Below are 22,480 nucleotides of genomic sequence, written 5' to 3'. Positions count from 1 at the left end.
ACGTGCTTGTTGCACCCTCGACAACTACTATGATTATTATTATTTGACCATGCTGGTCATTTATGAACATTTTACCATCTTGACCATGTTCTGTTATAATATCCACCCGGCACAGCCAGAAGAGGACTGGCCACCCCTCATAGCCTGGTTCCTCTCTGGGTTTCTTCCTAGGTTTTTGGCCTTTCTAGGGAGTTTTTCCTAGGGAGTTTTTCCTAGCCACCGTGCTTCTTTCACATGCATTGCTTGCTGTTTGGGGTTTTAGGCTGGGTTTCTGTACAGCACTTTGAGATATCAGCTGATGTACGAAGGGCTATATAAATAAATTTGATTTGATTTTGATTTGATTTTATTATCATGGCCGTAGTTCGATTACAGCATATTGGATGACTGTCATTCATATTCCCTTTCACCCAGCTCAAAGTAACATCAATAGGTTTAGGCTACTACATGATACTCAAATTTGTCCTATACCAATCAAGAGATTGCTACAACCTATAGCCTAGAAATGAAAGTTTATACCGTAGGTGTACAGGTCGAGAGACAAATTGGAGTGATCAAGGTGACAGGCACATTCAATACCGCCTTGCACACTCTTGCCTGCATCTAGCTGATCTGGGGTGTAATCTTTAGTCCAAACAGTTGCAAAACGTTTCGAAAGTTTCTATTGGACAAATTCAGGTAGGTCCCGCCCCATTTTGTTTCGTTTAAGACACATTTTGCAACATAATCGTCAGAATGAATACACCCCTGATCACCCACACACACAGTTCAATTTCATAGCAGCCACATAGAGCATTATGACTTTACTTGTTGTAAAATTCCTTCTCACATCTACAAGCTTTCCTCCTCTCACCTTTTCCCTTCACTTGTGGACTTCAGTACACAACACAACAGCTATCTGTGACTAGGCACAAAAACCTCTCCATGCCAAACCTTCACACCATAACCACTAACCGCTACACAACCTACATCGTCACCATATTATGGTTATAGTAAAACAAAACAAAATGGAACCAACACATTAGTAAACCCACAATCCAATCCCAAGTGTACAATCACGCATTACACTGTACAGCAAGTAGTTTAGCAGGTAAACCCGCGGGCCCCGGTGTCAATACATTTATAAAACCAAAAGCTTACATTGACTTGGAGGAGTTGCAGTGTTGGATAGCCTTAGCCAGCTAGCTAACATAAATAGCATTCCTCTCTGTTTGAGTCAGGTTCTTTGGGTAGGCTAAATTAGCTGCAATAGCTAAGTGAAAGGTAGACTAAGATTAATTAAAAATAAAATTAAAAATAGCTAGCTCTCTCTCTCTCTCTCTCTATGCTGCTTCAACTATTGCCTTTCTCTCTTTGAGTCAACTACTCACTACACTTTATGCACTGCAGTGCTGGCTAGCTGTAGCTTATGCTTTCAGTACTAAATTAATTATCAGATCCTTTGGATGGAAAACGTGTAAGTTCTTACTGCAAGAGCTCTGATAGGTTGGAGGATGTCCTCCAGGTGTAGTCCAAATTATTATTATTATTATTATTTATTTTTTATTTCACCTTTATTTAACCAGGTAGGCTAGTTGAGAACAAGTTCTCATTTGCATCTGCGACCTGCCAAGATAAAGAAAAGCAGTTCGACACATACAACAACACAGAGTTACACATGGAATAAAAAAACATACAATCAATAATACAGTAGAAAAATCTATATACAGCATGTGCAAATGAGGTAGGATAAGAGAGGTAAGGGCAGACAGGTCTGGAGGGAACCAAGTGCTATATCTATTCCTAGTTCTACATTTTTTTGAATGGAGCGTGCTTATTTAAGAATAACCAGGCATCCTCTGCAGACGGGATGAGGTCAATGTCATTCCAGGATACCCCGGCCAGGTCAATTAGAAAGGCCTGTTCGCAGAAGTGTTATAGGGAGCGTTTGACAGTGATGAGGGGTGGTCGTTTGACCGCAGACCCATTAAGGATGCAGGCAATGAGGCAGTGATCGTTGAGTTCTTGGTTGAGAACAGCTGTGGTGTATTTGGAGGGCGAGTTAGTTAGGATGATATCTATGAGGGTGCCCGTGTTTACGGATTTGGGGTTGTACCTGGTAGGTTCATTGATAATTTGTGTGAGATTGAGGGCATCAAGCTTAGATTGTAGGATGGCCAGGGTGTTAAGGATGTCCCCGTTTAGGTCACCTAGCAGCACGAGTTCAGAAGATAGATGGGGGGCAATCAATTCACATATGGTGTCCAGGGCACAGCTGGGGGCAGAGGGTGGTCTATAGCAAGCGGCAACAGTGAGAGACTTGTTTCCGGAAAGGTACATTTTTAGAAGTAGAAGCTTGAATTGTTTTAGTACAGACCTTGATAATAAGATAGAACTCTGCAGGCTATCTCTGCAGTAGATTGCAACACCGCCCCCTTTGGCTGTTCTATCTTGGCGGAAAATGTTATAGTTAGGGATGGAAATTTCAGCGTTTTTGGTGGTTTTCCTTAGCTAGGATTCAGACACGGCTAAGACATCCTAGGCATTGAGAAATGAAGAGAGATATAGTCTCTAGAGACTTTTAAACCAGGTGATGTCATCGCACATGTGGGAGGTGGAACAACATGGTTGGTTAAGGTTAAGGCATATTGAGCAGGGCTATAGGCTCTACAGTGAAATAAGACAGTACTCACTAACCAGGACAGTAATGGACAAGGCATATTGATATTGATATTAGGGAGAGGCATGCGTAGCCAAGTGATCGTATGGGTCCAGTGAGTGGTTGGGCTGGCTGGGGACACGGCGATTCAGACAGTTAGCAGGCCGGTGCTAGCAAGCTAGCAGTTAGCAGGCTGGGGCTAGCAAGCTAGCATATAGGCCTTAGAGGGACGTCGCGATGGGGGAAAAGTCTGTTTTTGCCTCCTCGTGCAGTAACGTCGATAGACCAGTCGTGGAATTTGTAGGGTTCCAAGTATCAGAGGGGTCCAAGTCCAATTGGCAAAATTGGCATCGTGGTCCAAGAAACTGGCCGGTGGATCAGCTAACAGTCCAATATGCTATAGATAGCTAGCAGGCGGCGGTTAGCAAAATGGGCCTTCAGGGGACGTCGCGCCTGAGGGACCTGTTGGGATCCTCGGGCATTGTGTAAGTCTATGGAATGGGGTGAGAACCACGAGGCTCCTAGGTTTTGAATTATTGAAGTCAATGTACCCAATGAATTCGCCAGACATAGGCTATTTCTTTTACACAACAACGTGTAACTGTGACTAAACTGGCCATTGTTTTATTAGAAAAAATATAGCCCTTTATAATGTCCACTTATGTACATATGCTGTTTATAGCATCTTAACGTTTTTAAACAAAATAGATAAAGAATTTGTCCAGCCTTTGCTGCTACGCTTGCAGATATGCATAATATAACACCTTATAGTTGCATTGTATTGACATTCCCAGCCTTATTTACAGTCGTCCGTTTTTTTGTTCAAAATATCAAGTCATTGAAACTGAAACACTGCATCCCGAATGGGTGGCGGCAGCAAACAATGTACTAGGCCAGCCATAATTTACAACCTGATCAAAATATTATTTGGACTACCAAGAAATGTATTGGTGAATTATATTAATCATGCATTGAACTGCATCAATCTATTCTGCCAACAATGCCTTACTGTACAACATGGAATTTTGAGTCAAATAGAACCTATTTTTAAAACCTCTTATAAAGTTGGTTTTGAAGCATAAACTGGGAATTTGATATGTTTTACTGATATTATGATTGTCCGTTTGTTTCATATCTGCAAAGTAGTTCAAATGCTGTCAGGTCCAGTTTAAATACTTCAAAATCAAATAATTATACAGTAGTTGGTTCTCTGAGCTTGACACCAATTAGCACAAAGGAAAAATGTGACATGTAATTGTTTTTTTTCTATGTGCCAGAATTGAATTTGTGCCTCTTTTTCCAAGAAGGATCATAGTGATTGTATCATATGTTATCGCAGAATAAAGAGTAGATAAACTAAACATTGGGGCCATTAGGGTGTCTTCACTTGTTCTCCTATCTCTGGTGGTTTAGTCATCAATGAAAGTTTTGTTTACAATATTTCATGGTATTGTGTAAAAAACTATTATAAAAATGTGAATACTGAATGCGTTATGATGAGAAGGAATTCAAGAAAACAGCCAACTGACCTAGAAACATATTTAAATACATTTTATTTGCAATGTCCAGCAATGCAATATGGTATGAAACAACAGATTTACAGTGTGTTTTCTTTTATCTTTCAGTATGTTTATCTAGTGTCATCTTTACAGTACAACCAATAAATATATAGAGCACTTCCGAAATAGCACTGAGCCATAAAAATGCATTAACATTTTAACCAGTAGAAATAAGTATAAGTACAACGTTTTTCCTGAATTGCAAATTGTATGCAGTGATACTAATGCATTTTGAAAAGTCCTTTATACAAGTCCCTCACTTCAGTCAACCTCTTCAATGGTTGGGCCTTGGGAGCTGGCACCAGAGCTGGTCCGTGCCTGATCTCCACAGCAACCTGTGGGCATCCCTCCCTGCTGGTACAGCTTGGTAATTATAGGCTGGCATACTTTCTCCAGCTCCTTTAGCTGATGCTCATACTCCTCTTTGTCACCCAGCTGGTTGTTCTCCAACCAGGAAATGGTCTGGTCGCACCTGTCCACCACTTTCTTTTTGTCCTCCTCGCTGATCTTGCCTTTCATGTTGTCGTCCTCCACGCTGCTCTTCATATTGAAGGCGTACGACTCCAGGGAGTTCTTGGCTGCTATCTTCTCCCTCTGTGCTTCATCCTCAGCTTTGTATTTGTCAGCGTCCTGCACCATCCTCTCAATATCCTCTTTGCTGAGCCGGCCCTTGTCGTTGGTGATGGTGATCTTGTTCTCTTTGCCCGTACTCTTGTCCACCGCTGATACGTTCAGAATGCCGTTGGCGTCGATGTCAAAGGTCACCTCGATCTGAGGGACTCCTCGTGGGGCAGGGGGGATCCCAGAGAGCTCAAACTTCCCCAGGAGGTTGTTGTCCTTGGTCATGGCTCTCTCTCCCTCATAGACCTGGATCATGACCCCGGGCTGGTTGTCGGAGTAAGTGGTGAAGGTCTGGGTCTGTTTGGATGGGATGGTGGTGTTGCGTTTGATCAGGGCGGTCATGACCCCTCCGGCGGTTTCGATGCCCAGGGACAGGGGAGCCACATCCAGCAGCAGCAGGTCCTGGACGTTCTCAGACTTGTCGCCAGACAAGATGGCCGCCTGGATGGCAGCGCCGTAGGCCACCGCCTCGTCTGGGTTGATGCTTTTGTTTAGCTCTCGGCCGTTGAAAAAGTCCTGCAGAAGCTTCTGGACCTTGGGGATCCGGGTGGAGCCTCCGACCAGGACGACGTCGTGGATTTGGGCCTTGTCCATCTTGGCATCCCCGAGGGCTTTCTCCACAGGCTCCAGGGTTCCCCTGAAGAGGTCGGAACACATCTCCTCAAAACGAGCCCTGGTGATGGAGGTGTAGAAGTCGATGCCCTCAAAGAGGGAGTCAATCTCAATGCTGGCCTGGGAGCTGGAGGACAGTGTTCTCTTGGCCCTCTCGCAGGCTGTCCTCAGCCTCCTCAGAGCCCGCTTGTTCTGGCTGATGTCCTTCTTGTGTTTCCTCTTGAACTCCTCCACAAAGTGACTAACCAGGCGGTTGTCAAAGTCCTCCCCGCCCAGGTGAGTGTCTCCAGCCGTGGCCTTCACCTCAAAGATCCCATCCTCGATGGTCAGGATGGACACGTCAAAGGTGCCCCCACCCAGGTCAAAAATCAGGACGTTGCGTTCCCTGGACATGCCTTTGTCCATGCCGTGGGGCGATGGCTGCCGCAGTGGGCTCGTTGATGATTCTCAGCACATTCAGCCCAGCGATCACTCCAGCGTCCTTAGTGGCCTGTCTCTGTGAATCGTTGAAGTAGGCAGGGACTGTGATGACTGCATTGGACACCTTCTGGCCCAGGTAAGCCTCAGCGATCTCCCTCATCTTCACCAGGACCATGGAGGAGATCTCCTCTGGGTTGAAGGATTTGTTCTCACCTTTGTAATCTACCTGAACTTTAGGCTTTCCTCCGTCGCTGACCACCTTGAAGGGCCAGTGCTTCATGTCGGCTTGCACGACCTGATCGTTGAACTTTCGGCCAATCAGGCGTTTGGCGTCAAAAACGGTGTTGTTGGGGTTCATGGCCACCTGGTTCTTTGCTGCGTCTCCGATGAGTCTCTCGGTGTCTGTGAAGGCCACATAGCTGGGTGTGGTCCTGTTGCCCTGGTCGTTGGCGATGATCTCCACTTTGCCATGCTGGAACACCCCCACACAGGAGTAGGTGGTGCCCAGGTCAATGCCGATAGACGGGCCTTTAGCTGATGACATCTTGATGGTTTGGAGTTAGTTGCCTACAAATTAATGAAATAATATTTTAGAAATTGATATTATTCTACGAAAACCTAGCTGCAAGTAATGTCAATCTCCACCAACAGAGATTTCAACCTAAATATACTTGAATAACAACCTGACCTGGGTTCAAATACATGCGTATTTAAGTATTTGTAATTCTGATTTTCTATGTATTTGATTATTTTCAAATAATGTAGCCACTTCTATTTAAAGTATTTTAAATGTTTATTTAAATACTATTTGAAACTATTTTCAAATACTTGTCTCCAAATACATTTCAAAAACACCTAGGAACAATCAATGTTGGGTTCAAATGCATGGAATATTTAAATATTTTAATTTTAAAATACACTTGTCTGTGTATTTGAGTATTTTCAAATACATGGTAATACTTTCCAAATGTATTTCCAAACACATTCCAATATTCAACTACTTATATTTCAAAATGTACTGGTATTTTAATGTCAGCTGATGTACGAAGGGCTATATAAATAAATTTGATTTGATTTTTATTTTATTTTATTATCATGGCCGTAGTTCGATTACAGCATATTGGATGACTGTCATTCATATTCCCATTCACCCAGCTCAAAGTAACATCAATAGGTTTAGGCTACTACATGATACTCAAATTTGTCCTATACCAATCAAGAGATTGCTACAACCTATAGCCTAGAAATGAAAGTTTATACCGTAGGCTTACAGGTCAAGAGACAAATTGGAGTGATCAAGGTGACAGGCACATTCAATACCGCCTTGCACACTCTTGCCTGCATCTAGCTGATCTGGGGTGTAATCTTTAGTCCAAACAGTTGCAAAACGTTTCTAAAGTTTCTATTGGACAAATTCAGGTAGGTCCCGCCCCATTTCGTTTCGTTTAAGACACATTTTGCAACATAATCGTCAGAATGAATACACCCCTGATCACCCACACACACAGTTCAATTTCATAGCAGCCACATAGAGCATTATGACTTTACTTGTTGTAAAATTCCTTCTCACATCTACAAGCTTTCCTCCTCTCACCTTTTCCCTTCACTTGTGGACTTCAGTACACAACACAAAAGCTATCTGTGACTAGGCACAAAAACCTCTCCATGCCAAACCTTCACACCATAACCACTAACCGCTACACAACCTACATCGTCACCATATTATGGTTATAGTAAAACAAAACAAAATGGAACCAACACATTAGTAAACCCACAATCCAATCCCAAGTGTACAATCACGCATTACACTGTACAGCAAGTAGTTTAGCAGGTAAACCCGTGGGCCCCGGTGTCAATACATTTATAAAACCAAAAGCTTACATTGACTTGGAAGAGTTGCAGTGTTGGATAGCCTTAGCCAGCTAGCTAACATAAATAGCATTCCTCTCTGTTTGAGTCAGGTTCTTTGGGTAGGCTAAATTAGCTGCAATAGCTAAGTGAAAGGTAGACTAAGATTAATTAAAAATAAAATTAAAAATAGCTAGCTCTCTCTCTCTCTCTCTCTCTCTCTCTCTCTATGCTGCTTCAACTATTGCCTTTCTCTCTTTGAGTCAACTACTCACTACACTTTATGCACTGCAGTGCTAGCTAGCTGTAGCTTATGCTTTCAGTACTAAATTAATTATTAGATCCTTTGGATGGAAAACTTGTTCGTTCTTACTGCAAGAGCTCTGATAGGTTGGAGGATGTCCTCCAGGTGTAGTCCAAATTATTATTATTATTATTTATTTTTTATTTCATATCTTTCATATATTTTATTTCGCCTCCCTGCGGACCTGGCATCCTTTCACTCCCTCCTCTCTACATTCTCCTCTTCTGTCTCTGCTGCTAAAGCCACTTTCTACCACTCTAAATTCCAAGCATCTGCCTCTAACCCTAGGAAGCTCTTTGCTACCTTCTCCTCCCTCCTGAATCCTCCTCCCCCTCCCCCCCCCTCCTCCGTCTCTGCGGATGACTTCGTCAACCATTTTGAAAAGAAGGTTGACGATATCCGATCCTCGTTTGCTAAGTCAAACGACACCGCTGGTCCTGCTCACACTGCCCTACCCTGTGCTTTGACCTCTTTCTCCCCTCTCTCTCCAAATGAAATCTCGCGTCTTGTGACGGCCGGCCGCCCAACAACCTGCCCACTTGACCCTATCCCCTCCTCTCTTCTCCAGACCATTTCCGGAGACCTTCTCCCCTTCATCACCTCGCTCATCAACTCATCCTTGACCGCTGGCTACGTCCCTTCCGTCTTCAAGAGAGCGAGAGTTGCACCCCTTCTGAAAAAACCTACACTCGATCCCTCCGATGTCAACAACTACAGACCAGTATCCCTTCTTTCTTTTCTCTCCAAAACTCTTGAACGTGCCGTCCTTGGCCAGCTCTCCTGCTATCTCTCTCAGAATGACCTTCTTGATCCTAATCAGTCAGGTTTCAAGACTGGGCATTCAACTGAGACTGCTCTTCTCTGTGTCACGGAGGCTCTCCGCACTGCTAAAGCTAACTCTCTCTCCTCTGCTCTCATCCTTCTAGACCTAACTGCTGCCTTTGATACTGTGAACCATCAGATCCTCCTCTCCACCCTCTCCGAGTTGGGTATCTCCGGCGCGGCCCACGCTTGGATTGCGTCCTACCTGACAGGTCGCTCCTACCAGGTGGCGTGGCGAGAATCTGTCTCCGCACCATGCGCTCTCACCACTGGTGTCCGCCAGGGCTCTGTTCTAGGCCCTCTCCTATTCTCGCTATACACCAAGTCACTTGGCTCTGTCATATCCTCACATGGTCTCTCCTATCATTGCTATGCAGACGACAAACAATTAATCTTCTCCTTTCCCCCTTCTGATAACCAGGCGGCGAATCGCATCTCTGCATGTCTGTCAGACATATCAGTGTGGATGACGGATCACCAGCTCAAGCTGAACCTCGGCAAGACGGAGCTGCTCTTCCTCCCGGGGAAGGACTGCCCGTTCCATGATCTCGCCATCACGGTTGACAACTCCCTTGTGTCCTCCTCCCAGAGTGCTAAGAACCTTGGCGTGATCCTGGACAACACCCTGTCGTTCTCCACTAACATCAAGGTGGTGACCCGATCCTGTAGGTTCATGCTCTACAACATTCGCAGAGTACGACCCTGCCTCACACAGGAAGCGGCGCAGGTCCTAATCCAGGCACTTGTCATCTCCCGTCTGGATTACTGCAACTCGCTGTTGGCTGGGCTCCCTGCCTGTGCCATTAAACCCCTACAACTCATCCAGAACGCCGCAGCCCGTCTGGTGTTCAACCTTCCCAAGTTCTCTCACGTCACCCCGCTCCTCCGCTCTCTCCACTGGCTTCCAGTTGAAGCTCGCATCCGCTACAAGACCATGGTGATTGCCTACGGAGCTGTGAAGGGAACGGCACCTCCATACCTTCAGGCTCTGATCAGGCCCTACACCCAAACAAGGGCACTGCGTTCATCCACCTCTGGCCTGCTGGCCCCCCTACCTCTGAGGAAGCACAGTTCCCGCTCAGTCCAGTCAAAACTGTTCGCTGCTCTGGCACCCCAATGGTGGAACAAGTTCCCTCACGACGCCAGGACAGTGGAGTCAATCACCACCTTCCGGAGACACCTGAAACCCCACCTCTTTAAGGAATACCTAGGATAGGATAAAGTAATCCTTCTAACCCCCCCCCCCCCCCCCTTAAAAGATTTAGATGCACTATTGTAAAGTGGTTGTTCCACTGGATATCATAAGGTGAATGCACCAATTTGTAAGTCGCTCTGGATAAGAGCGTCTGCTAAATGACTTAAATGTAAATGTAAATGTAAATGTAATTTCACCTTTATTTAACCAGGTAGGCTAGTTGAGAACAAGTTCTCATTTGCATCTGCGACCTGCCAAGATAAAGAAAAGCAGTTCGACACATACAACAACACAGAGTTACACATGGAATAAAAAAACATACAATCAATAATACAGTAGAAAAATCTATATACAGCATGTGCAAATGAGGTAGGATAAGAGAGGTACGGGAAGACAGGTCTGGAGGGAACCAAGTGCTATATCTATTTAGTTCTACATTTCTTTGAATGGAGCCTGCTTATTTAAGAATAACCAGGCATCCTCTGCAGACGGGATGAGGTCAATGTCATTCCAGGTCAATTAGAAAGGCCTGTTCGCAGAAGTGTTTTAGGGAGCGTTTGACAGTGATGAGGGGTGGTCGTTTGACCGCAGACCCATTAAGGATGCAGGCAATGAGGCAGTGATCGCTGAGATCTTGGTTGAGAACAGCAGAGGTGTATTTGGAGGGCGAGTTAGTTAGGATGATATCTATGAGGGTGCCCGTGTTTACGGATTTGGGGTTGTACCTGGTAGGTTCATTGATAATTTGTGTGAGATTGAGGGCATCAAACTTAGATTGTAGGATGGCCGGGGTGTTAAGGATGTCCCAGTTTAGGTCACCTAGCAGCACGAGTTCAGAAGATAGATGGGGGGCAATCAATTCACATATGGTGTCCAGGGCACAGCTGGGGGCAGAGGGTGGTCTATAGCAAGCTTCAACAGTGAGAGACTTGTTTCTGGAAAGGTACATTTTTAGAAGTAGAAGCTTGAATTGTTTTAGTACAGACCTTGATAATAAGATAGAACTCTGCAGGCTATCTCTGCAGTGGATTGCAACACCGCCCCCTTTGGCAGTTCTATCTTGGTGGAAAACGTTATAGTTAGGGATGGAAATTTCAGCGTTTTTGGTGGTTTTCCTTAGCCAGGATTCAGACATGGCTAAGACATCCTAGGTATTGAGTAATGAAGAGAGAGATATAGTCTCTAGAGACTTTTAAACCAGGTGATGTCATCGCACATGTGGGAGGTGGAACAACATGGTTGGTTAAGGTTAAGGCATTTTGAGCAGGGCTATAGGCTCTACAGTGAAATAAGACAGTACTCACTAACCAGGACAGTAATGTACAAGGCATATTGATATTGATATTAGGGAGAGGCATGCGTAGCCAAGTGATCGTATGGGTCCAGTGAGTGGTTGGGCTGGCTGGGGACACGACGATTCAGACAGTTAGCAGGCCGGTGCTAGCAAGCTAGCAGTTAGCAGGCTGGGGCTAGCAAGCTAGCATATAGGCCTTAGAGGGACGTCGCGATGGGGGAAAAGTCTGTTTTTGCCTCCTCGTGCAGTGACATCGATAGACCAGTCGTGGAATTTGTAGGGTTCCAAGTAGCAGAGGGGTCCAAGTCCAATTGGCAAAATTGGCATCGTGGTCCAAGAAACTGGCCGGTGGATCAGCTAACAGTCCAATATGCTATAGATAGCTAGCAGGCGGCGGTTAGCAAAATGGGCCGTCAGGGGACGTCGCGCCTGAGGGACCTGTTGGGATCCTCGGGCATTGTGTAAGTCTATGGAATGGGGTGAGAACCACGAGGCTCCTAGGTTTTGAATTATTGAAGTCAATGTACCCAATGAATTCGCCAGACATAGGCTATTTCTTATACACAACAACGTGTAACTGTGACTAAACTGGCCATTGTTTTATTAGAAAAAATATAGCCCTTTATAATGTCCACTTATGTAGATATGCTGTATATAGCATCTTAACGTTTTTAAACAAAATAGATAAAGAATTTGTCCAGCCTTTGCTGCTACGCTTGCAGATATGCATAATATAACACCTTATAGTTGCATTGTATTGACATTCCCAGCCTTATTTACAGTCGTCCGTTTTTTGTTCAAAATATCAAGTCATTGAAACTGAAACACTGCATCCCGAATGGGTCGCGGCAGCAAACAATGTACTAGGCCAGCCATAATTTACAACCTGATCAAAATATTATTTGGACTACCAAGAAATGTATTGGTGAATTATATTAATCATGCATTGAACTGCATCCATCTATTCTGCCAACAATGCCTTACTGTACAACATGGAATTTTGAGTCAAATAGAACCTATTTTTAAAACCTCTTATAAAGTTGGTTTTGAAGCATAAACTGGGAATTTGATATGTTTTACTGATATTATGATTGTCCGTTTGTTTCATATCTGCAAAGTAGTTCAAATGCTGTCAGTTCCAGTTTAAATACTTCAAAATCAAATAATTATACAGTAGTTGGTTCTCTGAGCTTGACACCAATTAGCACAAAGGAAAAATGTGACCTGTAATTGTTTTTTTTCTATGTGCCAGAATTGAATTTGTGCCTCTTTTTCCAAGAAGGATCATAGTGATTGTATTATTATGATTGTATCAGGATTTGTTCTCACCTTTGTAATCTACCTGAACTTTAGGCTTTCCTCCGTCGCTGACCACCTTGAAGGGCCAGTGCTTCATGTCGGCTTGCACGACCTGATCGTTGAACTTTCGGCCAATCAGGCGTTTGGCGTCAAAAACGGTGTTGTTGGGGTTCATGGCCACCTGGTTCTTTGCTGCGTCTCCGATGAGTCTCTCGGTGTCTGTGAAGGCCACATAGCTGGGTGTGGTCCTGTTGCCCTGGTCGTTGGCGATGATCTCCACTTTGCCATGCTGGAACACCCCCACACAGGAGTAGGTGGTGCCCAGGTCAATGCCGATAGACGGGCCTTTAGCTGATGACATCTTGATGGTTTGGAGTTAGTTGCCTACAAATTAATGAAATAATATTTTAGAAATTGATATTATTCTACGAAAACCTAGCTGCAAGTAATGTCAATCTCCACCAACAGAGATGTCAACCTAAATATACTTGAATAACAACCTGACCTGGGTTCAAATACATACATATTTAAGTATTTGTAATTTTTATTTTCTATGTATTTGATTATTTTCAAATAATGTAGCCACATCTATTTAAAGTATTTTCTAATAATTTTATTTAAATACTATTTGAAACTATTTTCAAATACTTGTCTCAAAATAGATTTCAAATGCAACTAGGAACAAACAATCCTGGGTTGAAATGCATGGAATATTTAAATATTTAAATTTTAAAATACACTTGTCTGTGAATTTTTGTATTTTCAAATACATGGTAATACTTTCCAAATGTATTTCCAAACACATTCCAATTTTCAACTACTTATATTTCAAAATGTACTGGCATTTTAAAGTCCTTGAAAAACAACAATAAGCATTTAAACCCAGGTCTGAAAACAACACTGTTGTCAATGTTTGTGTTATATTAGTGTTATATATATATACTGCTCAAAAAAATAAAGTGAACACTTAAACAACACAATGTAACTCCAAGTCAATCACACTTCTGTGAAATCAAACTGTCCACTTAGGAAGCAACACTGATTGACAATAAATTTCACATGCTGTTGTGCAAATGGAATAGACAACAGGTGGAAATTATAGGCAATTAGCAAGACACCCCCAATAAAGGAGTGGTTCTGCAGGTGGGGACCACAGACCACTTCTCAGTTCCTATGCTTCCTGGCTGCTGTTTTGGTCACTTTTGAATGCTGGCGGTGCTTTCACTCTAGTGGTAGCATGAGACGGAGTCTGCAACCCACACAAGTGGCTCAGGTAGTGCAGCTCATCCAGGATGGCACATCAATGCGAGCTGTGGCAAGAAGGTTTGCTGTGTCTGTCAGTGTAGTGTCCAGAGCATGGAGGCGCTACCAGGAGACAGGCCAGTACATCAGGAGACGTGGAGGAGGCCGTAGGAGGGCAACAACCCAGCAGCAGGACCGCTACCTCCGCCTTTGTGCAAGGAGGAGCAGGAGGAGCACTGCCAGAGCCCTGCAAAATGACCTCCAGCAGGCCACAAATGTGCATGTGTCTCCTCAAACGGTCAGAAACAGATTCCATGAGGGTGGTATGAGGGCCCGACATCCACAGGTGGGGGTTGTGCTTACAGCCCAACACCGTGCAGGACGTTTGGCATTTGCCACAGAACACCAAGATTGGAAAATTCGCCACTGGCGCCCTGTGCTCTTCACAGATGAAAGCAGGTTCACACTGAGCACGTGACAGACGTGACAGAGTCTGGAGACGCCGTGGAGAACGTTCTGCTGCCTGCAACATCCTCCAGCATGACCGGTTTGGCGGTGGGTCAGTCATGGTGTGGGGTGGCATTTCTTTGGGGGGCCGCACAGCCCTCCATGTGTCAGCAGTTCCTGCAAGAGGAAGGCATTGATCCCCAGACCTGAATCCAATTGAGCACATCTGGGACATCATGTCTCGCTCCATCCACCAACGCCACGTTGCACCATAGACTGTCCAGGAGTTGGCGGATGCTTTAGTCCAGGTCTGGGAGGAGATCCCTCAGGAGACCATCCGCCACCTCATCAGGAGCATGCCCAGGCGTTGTAGGGAGGTCATACAGGCACGTGGAGGCCACACACACTACTGAGCCTCATTTTGACTTGTTTTAAGGACATTACATCAAAGTTGGATCAGCCTGTAGTGTGGTTTTCCACTTTAATTTTGAGTATGACTCCAAATCCAGACCTCCATGGGTTGATAAATTGGATTTCCATTGATTATTTTTGTGTGATTTTGTTGTCAGCACATTCAACTATGTAAAGAAAAAAGTATTTAATAAGATTATTTCTTTCATTCAGATCTAGGATGTGTTGTTTAAGTGTTCCCTTTATTTTTTTGAGCAGTATATATTAGTGTAATACACTAATACTGGCCAGGCAGATATTCAGTGGGGTTTAACAAAGACAATGGCAGACACAATCATTTCTGCTAATCTATTACAGAGAAACTCTTTTCCCAACAGGCCTACATTTTTTCTGCGGGCTCTCCTTCACTGCAGCCAACGAGTCAGTAAAACATTTAAACGTGTTAACCCTCGCAAGGCTGCAGGCCCAGACGGCATCCCCGGCCGCGTCCTCAGAGCATGCGCAGACCAGCTGGCTGGTGTGTTTACAGTCATATTCAATCAATCCTTATCCCAGTCTGCTGTCCCCACATGCTTCAAGAGGGCCACCATTGTTCCTGTTCCCAAGAAAGCTAAGGTAACTGAGGTAAATGACTACCGCCCTGTAGCACTTACTTCCGTCATCATGAAGTGCTTTGACAGACTAGTCAAGGACCATATCACCTCCACCCTACCTGACACCCTAGACCCACTCCAATTTGCTTACCGACCCAATAGGTCCACAGACGACGCAATCGCCATCACACTGCACACTGCCCTAACCCCTCTGGACAAGAGGATTACCTATGTAAGAATGCTGTTCATCGATTACAGCTCAGCATTTAACACCATAGTACCCTCCAAACTCGTCATTAAGCTCGAGACCCTGGGTCTCGACCCCGCCCTGTGCAACTGGGTCCTGGACTTCCTGACGGGCCGCCCCCAGGTGGTGAGGGTAGGTAACAACATCTCCACCCCGCTGATCCTCAACACTGGGTCCCCACAAGGGTGCGTTCTCAGCCCCCTCCTGTACTCCCTGTTCACCCATGACTGCGTGGCCATGCACGCATCCAACTCAATCATCAAGTTTGCAGACGACACTACAGTGGTAGGCTTGATTACCAACAACGACGAGACGGCCTACAGGGAGGAGGTGAGGGCCCCTCGGAGTGTGGTGTCAGGAAAATAACCTCACACTCAATGTCAAGAAAACAAAAGAGATGATCGTGGACTTCAGGAAACAGCAGAGGAAGCAGCCCCCTATCTACATTGACGGGACAGTAGTGGAGAGGGTGGAGAGTTTTAAGTTCCTCGGCATACACATCACAGACAAACTGATATGGTCCACCCACACAGACAGCGTGGTGAAGAAGGCGCAGCAGCGCCTCTTCAACCTCAGGAGGCTGAAGAAATTCGGCTTGTCACCAAAAACACTTGTCACACAAACTTTTACAGATGCACAATCGAGAGCATCCTGTCGGGCTGTATCACCGCCTGGTACGGCAGCTGCTCCGCCCATAACCGGAAGGCTCTCCAGAGGGTAGTGAGGTCTGCACAACGCATCACCGGGTGCAAACTACCTGCCCTCCAGGACACCTACACCACCCAATGTCACAGGAAGGCCAAAAAGATCATCAAGGACAGCAACCACCCGAGCCACTGCCTGTTCACCCCACTACCATCCAGAAGGCGAGGTCAGTACAGGTGCATCAAACCTGGAACCGAGAGACTGAAAAACAGCTTCTATCTCAAGGCCATCAGACTGTTAAACAGCCATCACTAACATTGAGGGGCTGCTGCCAACATACTGACTCAACTCAAGCCACTTTAATAATGGGACAATTGATGAAATCAATTTATCACTTGCCACTTTATATTATTTATATTAGATAATGTTTACATAACCTACATTATTCATCTCATATGCATATACTGTACGCCATACCATCTACTGCATCTTGCCATCTTGATGTAATTAGATGTATCACTAGCCACTTTAAACAATGCCACTTTATATGTTTTCATAACCTACATTACTCATCTCATATGTATACACTGTACTCTACACCTTCTACTGCATCTTGTCATCCTGATGTAATGTATCACTAGCCACCTTAAACAATGCTGCTTTATATGTTTTCATACCCTACAATACTCATCTCATATGTATATACTGTACTCCATACCATCTATTACATCTTGCCTATGCCGTTGGGCCATCACTCATTTATATATTTTTATGTACATATTCATATTCATTCCTTTACACTTGTGTGTACAAGGTAGTTGTTGTGGAATTGGTAGATTAATTGTTAGATATTACTGCATGGTCGGAACTAGAAGCACAAGCATTTCGCTACACTTGCATTAACACCTGCTAACCATGTGTATGTGACAAATAAATTTGATTTGAAGACCAGAGTGATTGTATCATATGTTATCGCTGAATAAAGAGTTGATAAGCTAAACATTGTGGCCATTAGGGTGTCTTCACTTGTTCTCCTATCTCTGGTGGTTTAGTCATCAAAGAAAGTTTTGTTTACAATATTTCATGGTATTGTGTAAAAAAATATTATAAAAATGTGAATACTGAATGTGTTATGATGAGAAGGAATTCAAGAAAACAGCCAACTGACCTAGAAACATATTTAAATACATTTTATTTGCAATGTCCAGCAATGCAATATGGTATGAAACAACAGATTTACAGTGTGTTTTCTTTTATCTTTCAGTATGTTTATCTAGTGTCATCTTTACAGTACAACCAATAAATATATAGAGCACTTCCTAAATAGCACTGAGCCATAAAAATGCATTAACATTTTAACCAGTAGAAATAAGTATAAGTACAACGTTTTTCCTGAATAGCAAATTGTATGCAGTGATACTAATGCATTTTGAAAAGTCCTTTATACAAGTCCCTCACTTCAGTCAACCTCTTCAATGGTTGGGCCTTGGGAGCTGGCACCAGAGCTGGTCCGTGCCTGATCTCCACAGCAACCTGTGGGCATCCCTCCCTGCTGGTACAGCTTGGTAATTATAGGCTGGCATACTTTCTCCAGCTCCTTTAGCTGATGCTCATACTCCTCTTTGTCACCCAGCTGGTTGTTCTCCAACCAGGAAATGGTCTGGTCGCACCTGTCCACCACTTTCTTTTTGTCCTCCTCGCTGATCTTGCCTTTCATGTTGTCGTCCTCCACGCTGCTCTTCATATTGAAGGCGTACGACTCCAGGGAGTTCTTGGCTGCTATCTTCTCCCTCTGTGCTTCATCCTCAGCTTTGTATTTGTCAGCGTCCTGCACCATCCTCTCAATATCCTCTTTGCTGAGCCGGCCCTTGTCGTTGGTGATGGTGATCTTGTTCTCTTTGCCCGTACTCTTGTCCACCGCTGATACGTTCAGAATGCCGTTGGCGTCGATGTCAAAGGTCACCTCGATCTGAGGGACTCCTCGTGGGGCAGGGGGGATCCCAGAGAGCTCAAACTTCCCCAGGAGGTTGTTGTCCTTGGTCATGGCTCTCTCTCCCTCATAGACCTGGATCATGACCCCGGGCTGGTTGTCGGAGTAAGTGGTGAAGGTCTGGGTCTGTTTGGATGGGATGGTGGTGTTGCGTTTGATCAGGGCGGTCATGACCCCTCCGGCGGTTTCGATGCCCAGGGACAGGGGAGCCACATCCAGCAGCAGCAGGTCCTGGACGTTCTCAGACTTGTCGCCAGACAAGATGGCCGCCTGGATGGCAGCGCCGTAGGCCACCGCCTCGTCTGGGTTGATGCTCTTGTTTAGCTCTCGGCCGTTGAAAAAGTCCTGCAGGAGCTTCTGGACCTTGGGGATCCGGGTGGAGCCTCCGACCAGGACGACATCGTGGATTTGGGCCTTGTCCATCTTGGCATCCCCGAGGGCTTTCTCCACAGGCTCCAGGGTTCCCCTGAAGAGGTCGGAACACATCTCCTCAAAACGAGCCCTGGTGATGGAGGTGTAGAAGTCGATGCCCTCAAAGAGGGAGTCAATCTCAATGCTGGCCTGGGAGCTGGAGGACAGTGTTCTCTTGGCCCTCTCGCAGGCTGTCCTCAGCCTCCTCAGAGCCCGCTTGTTCTGGCTGATGTCCTTCTTGTGTTTCCTCTTGAACTCCTCCACAAAGTGACTAACCAGGCGGTTGTCAAAGTCCTCCCCGCCCAGGTGAGTGTCTCCAGCCGTGGCCTTCACCTCAAAGATCCCATCCTCGATGGTCAGGATGGACACGTCAAAGGTGCCCCCACCCAGGTCAAAAATCAGGACGTTGCGTTCTCTGGACATGCCTTTGTCCATGCCGTAGGCGATGGCTGCCGCAGTGGGCTCGTTGATGATTCTCAGCACATTCAGCCCAGCGATCACTCCAGCGTCCTTAGTGGCCTGTCTCTGTGAATCGTTGAAGTAGGCAGGGACTGTGATGACTGCATTGGACACCTTCTGGCCCAGGTAAGCCTCAGCGATCTCCCTCATCTTCACCAGGACCATGGAGGAGATCTCCTCTGGGTTGAAGGATTTGTTCTCACCTTTGTAATCTACCTGAACTTTAGGCTTTCCTCCGTCGCTGACCACCTTGAAGGGCCAGTGCTTCATGTCGGCTTGCACGACCTGATCGTTGAACTTTCGGCCAATCAGGCGTTTGGCGTCAAAAACGGTGTTGTTGGGGTTCATGGCCACCTGGTTCTTTGCTGCGTCTCCGATGAGTCTCTCGGTGTCTGTGAAGGCCACATAGCTGGGTGTGGTCCTGTTGCCCTGGTCGTTGGCGATGATCTCCACTTTGCCATGCTGGAACACCCCCACACAGGAGTAGGTGGTGCCCAGGTCAATGCCGATAGACGGGCCTTTAGCTGATGACATCTTGATGGTTTGGAGTTAGTTGCCTACAAATTAATGAAATAATATTTTAGAAATTGATATTATTCTACGAAAACCTAGCTGCAAGTAATGTCAATCTCCACCAACAGAGATTTCAACCTAAATATACTTGAATAACAACCTGACCTGGGTTCAAATACATGCGTATTTAAGTATTTGTAATTCTGATTTTCTATGGATTTGAATATTTTCAAATAATGTAGCCACTTCTATTTAAAGTATTTGAAAGTATTTTCTAATAATAAAAATAAAAAAATACTATGTGAAACTATTTTCAAATACTTGTCTCCAAATACATCTCAAATGCAACTAGAAACAAACAATCCTGGGTTGAAATGAATGGAATATTTACATATTTTAATTTTAAAATACACTTGTCTGTGTATTTCAGTATTTTCAAATACATGGTAATACTTTCCAAATGTATTTCCAAACACATTCCAATATTCAACTACTTATATTTCAAAATGTACTGGTATTTTAATGTCCTTGAAAAACAATAATAAGCATTTGAACCCAGGTCTGAAAACAACACTGTTGTCAATGTTTGTGTTATATTAGTGTTTTATATATATATATATATATATTAGTGTTATACACTAATACTGCCCAGGCACATATTCAGTGGGGTTTAACAAAGACAATGGCAGACACAATCATTTCTGTTAATCTATTACATAGAAACTCTTTTCACAACAGGCCTACATTTTTTTCTATGAACACTCCTGAATAATATTGTGTTATCTTCACAGAATTAGAGCAGATTTTCTTAAAATGAAGAAATAAGTATTTATAATAAAATAATAATATGCTACAAAAAAAGGAATGTAGGCCTAGTCTGTCCAATTAAATAACATAATACATGTTATTATAATATTCTATCTTTAGAATATTATTTCTTCATTAGATAACCAAATATTCTGGCATAATGTTACAGCTAAATCGGCTATGTCCACACAACCAACATAGCATCATTTTTTATTCTATCAAGTTCATAACTCACAGCCATTATGAAAATAGGGTACTGAATTAATTTCCCTTTACTTACAGTTTATGAATGTAGAGGTCTGTTGAAAGTGTCTCTTCTCTTTTCTTGCTTTCTTTCTCGTTGAGTCGATGTTTGAATCTGAATGTACTTCACCAGAATATATACCATCCCCATTGCCTAAAAAATATCACTCATGATTTCTAGCCATTTCTCGAACTTTCCGACTACATTGCTCATGAGAGCGCAGCAATCCTGTGCAATGACGCAGGCTGCGAGGCGTATGCATTGGAAGCACAGCAAATGAAAGTTCTCGTTCTTCCAGAGCGTTCGGGAGGCGCGGAGAACTGTCCAGAACGCACACACACAGCACACTAATAGTGAAACCATTATTTGTATTGATTAAAACGATCAAAAACCGTTAATGATTCAAATTTACACACAAATGAAACAGCATCCGGTTCAACCTTATTCAGTCGACATTTCAGTCTATAGGCTACACTGCAGTTCCTCAACAGTTCACGAGATGTCAGTCTATAAACATTTTCTCACTAATGAATAATAGACATGTATTGTAAGAGAATTGAGTGCCTACTGCACAGGTGGTATGTGCAACTCACCACAAGTTAATGTGCCTCCTGGGAAGATCATTTTTTTCTATTAAAGCCAGAATATTTAAGCTATCCAGTATTAATTGTTAAATGAAAGACAAATGATGAACACGCCGGCTAATCCTTCTCTATTGTATTCTAGTCAATGCTATTCTGTTCTATACCATTCTAGTCTAGCCTTTTCATTACTGATGGTCTATCAGTTCACATTTGCTTACCATCATGGGGATATCTTGTTCATGCTAAGCAAATGTGAACTGCTTGTGACATTCTCCTGTGAATTTTAATTACAAAAAACACAAATGGTAGCTAAAGTATTTGCTAATATACATTGCATTCGGAAAGTATTCAGACCCCTTGACTTTTTCCACATTTTATTACTTTACAGCCTTATTCGAAAAATGTATGAAATTATTATTTTTCATCATCAATCAACACACAATACCTCATAATGACAAAGCAAAAACAGTTTTTTTTTAAATTGTTGCATATTTATTCAAAATAAAAACAGAAATACCTTATTTATTCAGCCCTATTCAGCCCTGGATACTTATGAGAGTAGATGTGCTCCAAGATTCCCTCTGGTGGTCCAAATGAGCATTAATGGCAACAAAGGCTGACAGTAAAATACTATGATTTCACGCACTTTAAGTTGCCTTACCATACCGCACAGCACCGCAGTACAATGCAACTACTAAATGAGGACACACTTCACACTATATACGCAGCAGGGCCGGTTGGTGCCGTTCAAGATTATGGAGGCGCCCCCCCCCCCCCCCTTGGGTTGTGCTGTGGCGGAGATCTTTGTGGGCTATACTCGGCCTTGTCTTTGGACGGTAAGTTGGTGGTTGGAGACATCCCTCTAGTGGTGTGGGGGCTGTGCTTTGGCAAAGTTGGTGGGGTTATATCCTGCCTGTTTGGCCCTGTCCGGGGGTATCATCGGATGGGGCCACAGTGTCTTCTGATCCCTCCTGTCTCAGCCTCCAGTATTTATGCTGCAGTAGTTTATGTGTCGGGGGGCTAGGGTCAGTCTGTTACATCTGGAGTATTTCTCTTGTCTTATCCGGTGTCCTGTGTGAATTTAAAATTGCTCTCTCTAATTCTCTCTTTCACTCTTTCTTTCTTTCTCTCGGAGGACCTGAGCCCTAGGACCATGCCTCAGGACTACCTGGCATGATGACTCCTTGCTGTCCCCAGTCCACCTGGCCGTGCTGCTGCTCCAGTTTCAACTGTTCTGCCTGCGGCTATGGAACTCTGACCTGTTCACCGGACGTG

At 44.3% G+C, this 22,480-nt stretch overlaps 2 protein-coding genes and 1 pseudogene across 3 annotated transcripts; all 3 read right to left on the bottom strand.

Annotated features, from left to right (window-relative positions):
• Positions 1-4,174: 4,174 nt before the first annotated feature.
• LOC106607282 (heat shock 70 kDa protein-like) lies at positions 4,175-6,453 on the bottom strand (annotated as a pseudogene). Its single transcript, XR_006770236.2, has one exon. The product of XR_006770236.2 is annotated as a heat shock 70 kDa protein-like (transcript).
• Positions 6,454-12,610: 6,157 nt separating this feature from the next.
• Positions 12,611-13,029, bottom strand: LOC106607284 (heat shock 70 kDa protein-like). Its single transcript, XM_014204094.3, has one exon. It carries the CDS (start codon positions 12,971-12,973, stop codon positions 12,626-12,628), a length of 348 nt encoding a protein of 115 aa, XP_014059569.2. The 5' UTR covers positions 12,974-13,029; the 3' UTR covers positions 12,611-12,625.
• Positions 13,030-17,372: 4,343 nt separating this feature from the next.
• Positions 17,373-21,100, bottom strand: LOC123743448 (heat shock 70 kDa protein). The gene is made up of 2 exons (XM_045720590.1): positions 20,658-21,100; positions 17,373-19,614 (listed from the first exon to the last, which is right to left on the bottom strand). The coding sequence occupies exon 2, from the start codon at positions 19,589-19,591 to the stop codon at positions 17,657-17,659; it is 1,935 nt and encodes a 644-aa protein (XP_045576546.1). The 5' UTR covers positions 19,592-19,614; positions 20,658-21,100; the 3' UTR covers positions 17,373-17,656.
• Positions 21,101-22,480: the final 1,380 nt, after the last annotated feature.

Source organism: Salmo salar, chromosome 06, assembly GCF_965601325.2.
Source record: "Salmo salar chromosome 06, fSalSal1, whole genome shotgun sequence".
In the NCBI taxonomy this organism is placed as follows: Eukaryota; Metazoa; Chordata; class Actinopteri; order Salmoniformes; family Salmonidae; genus Salmo; species Salmo salar.
Note: the sequence above shows the minus strand (reverse complement) of the source record. Positions and strands in the feature narration are given on the sequence as shown.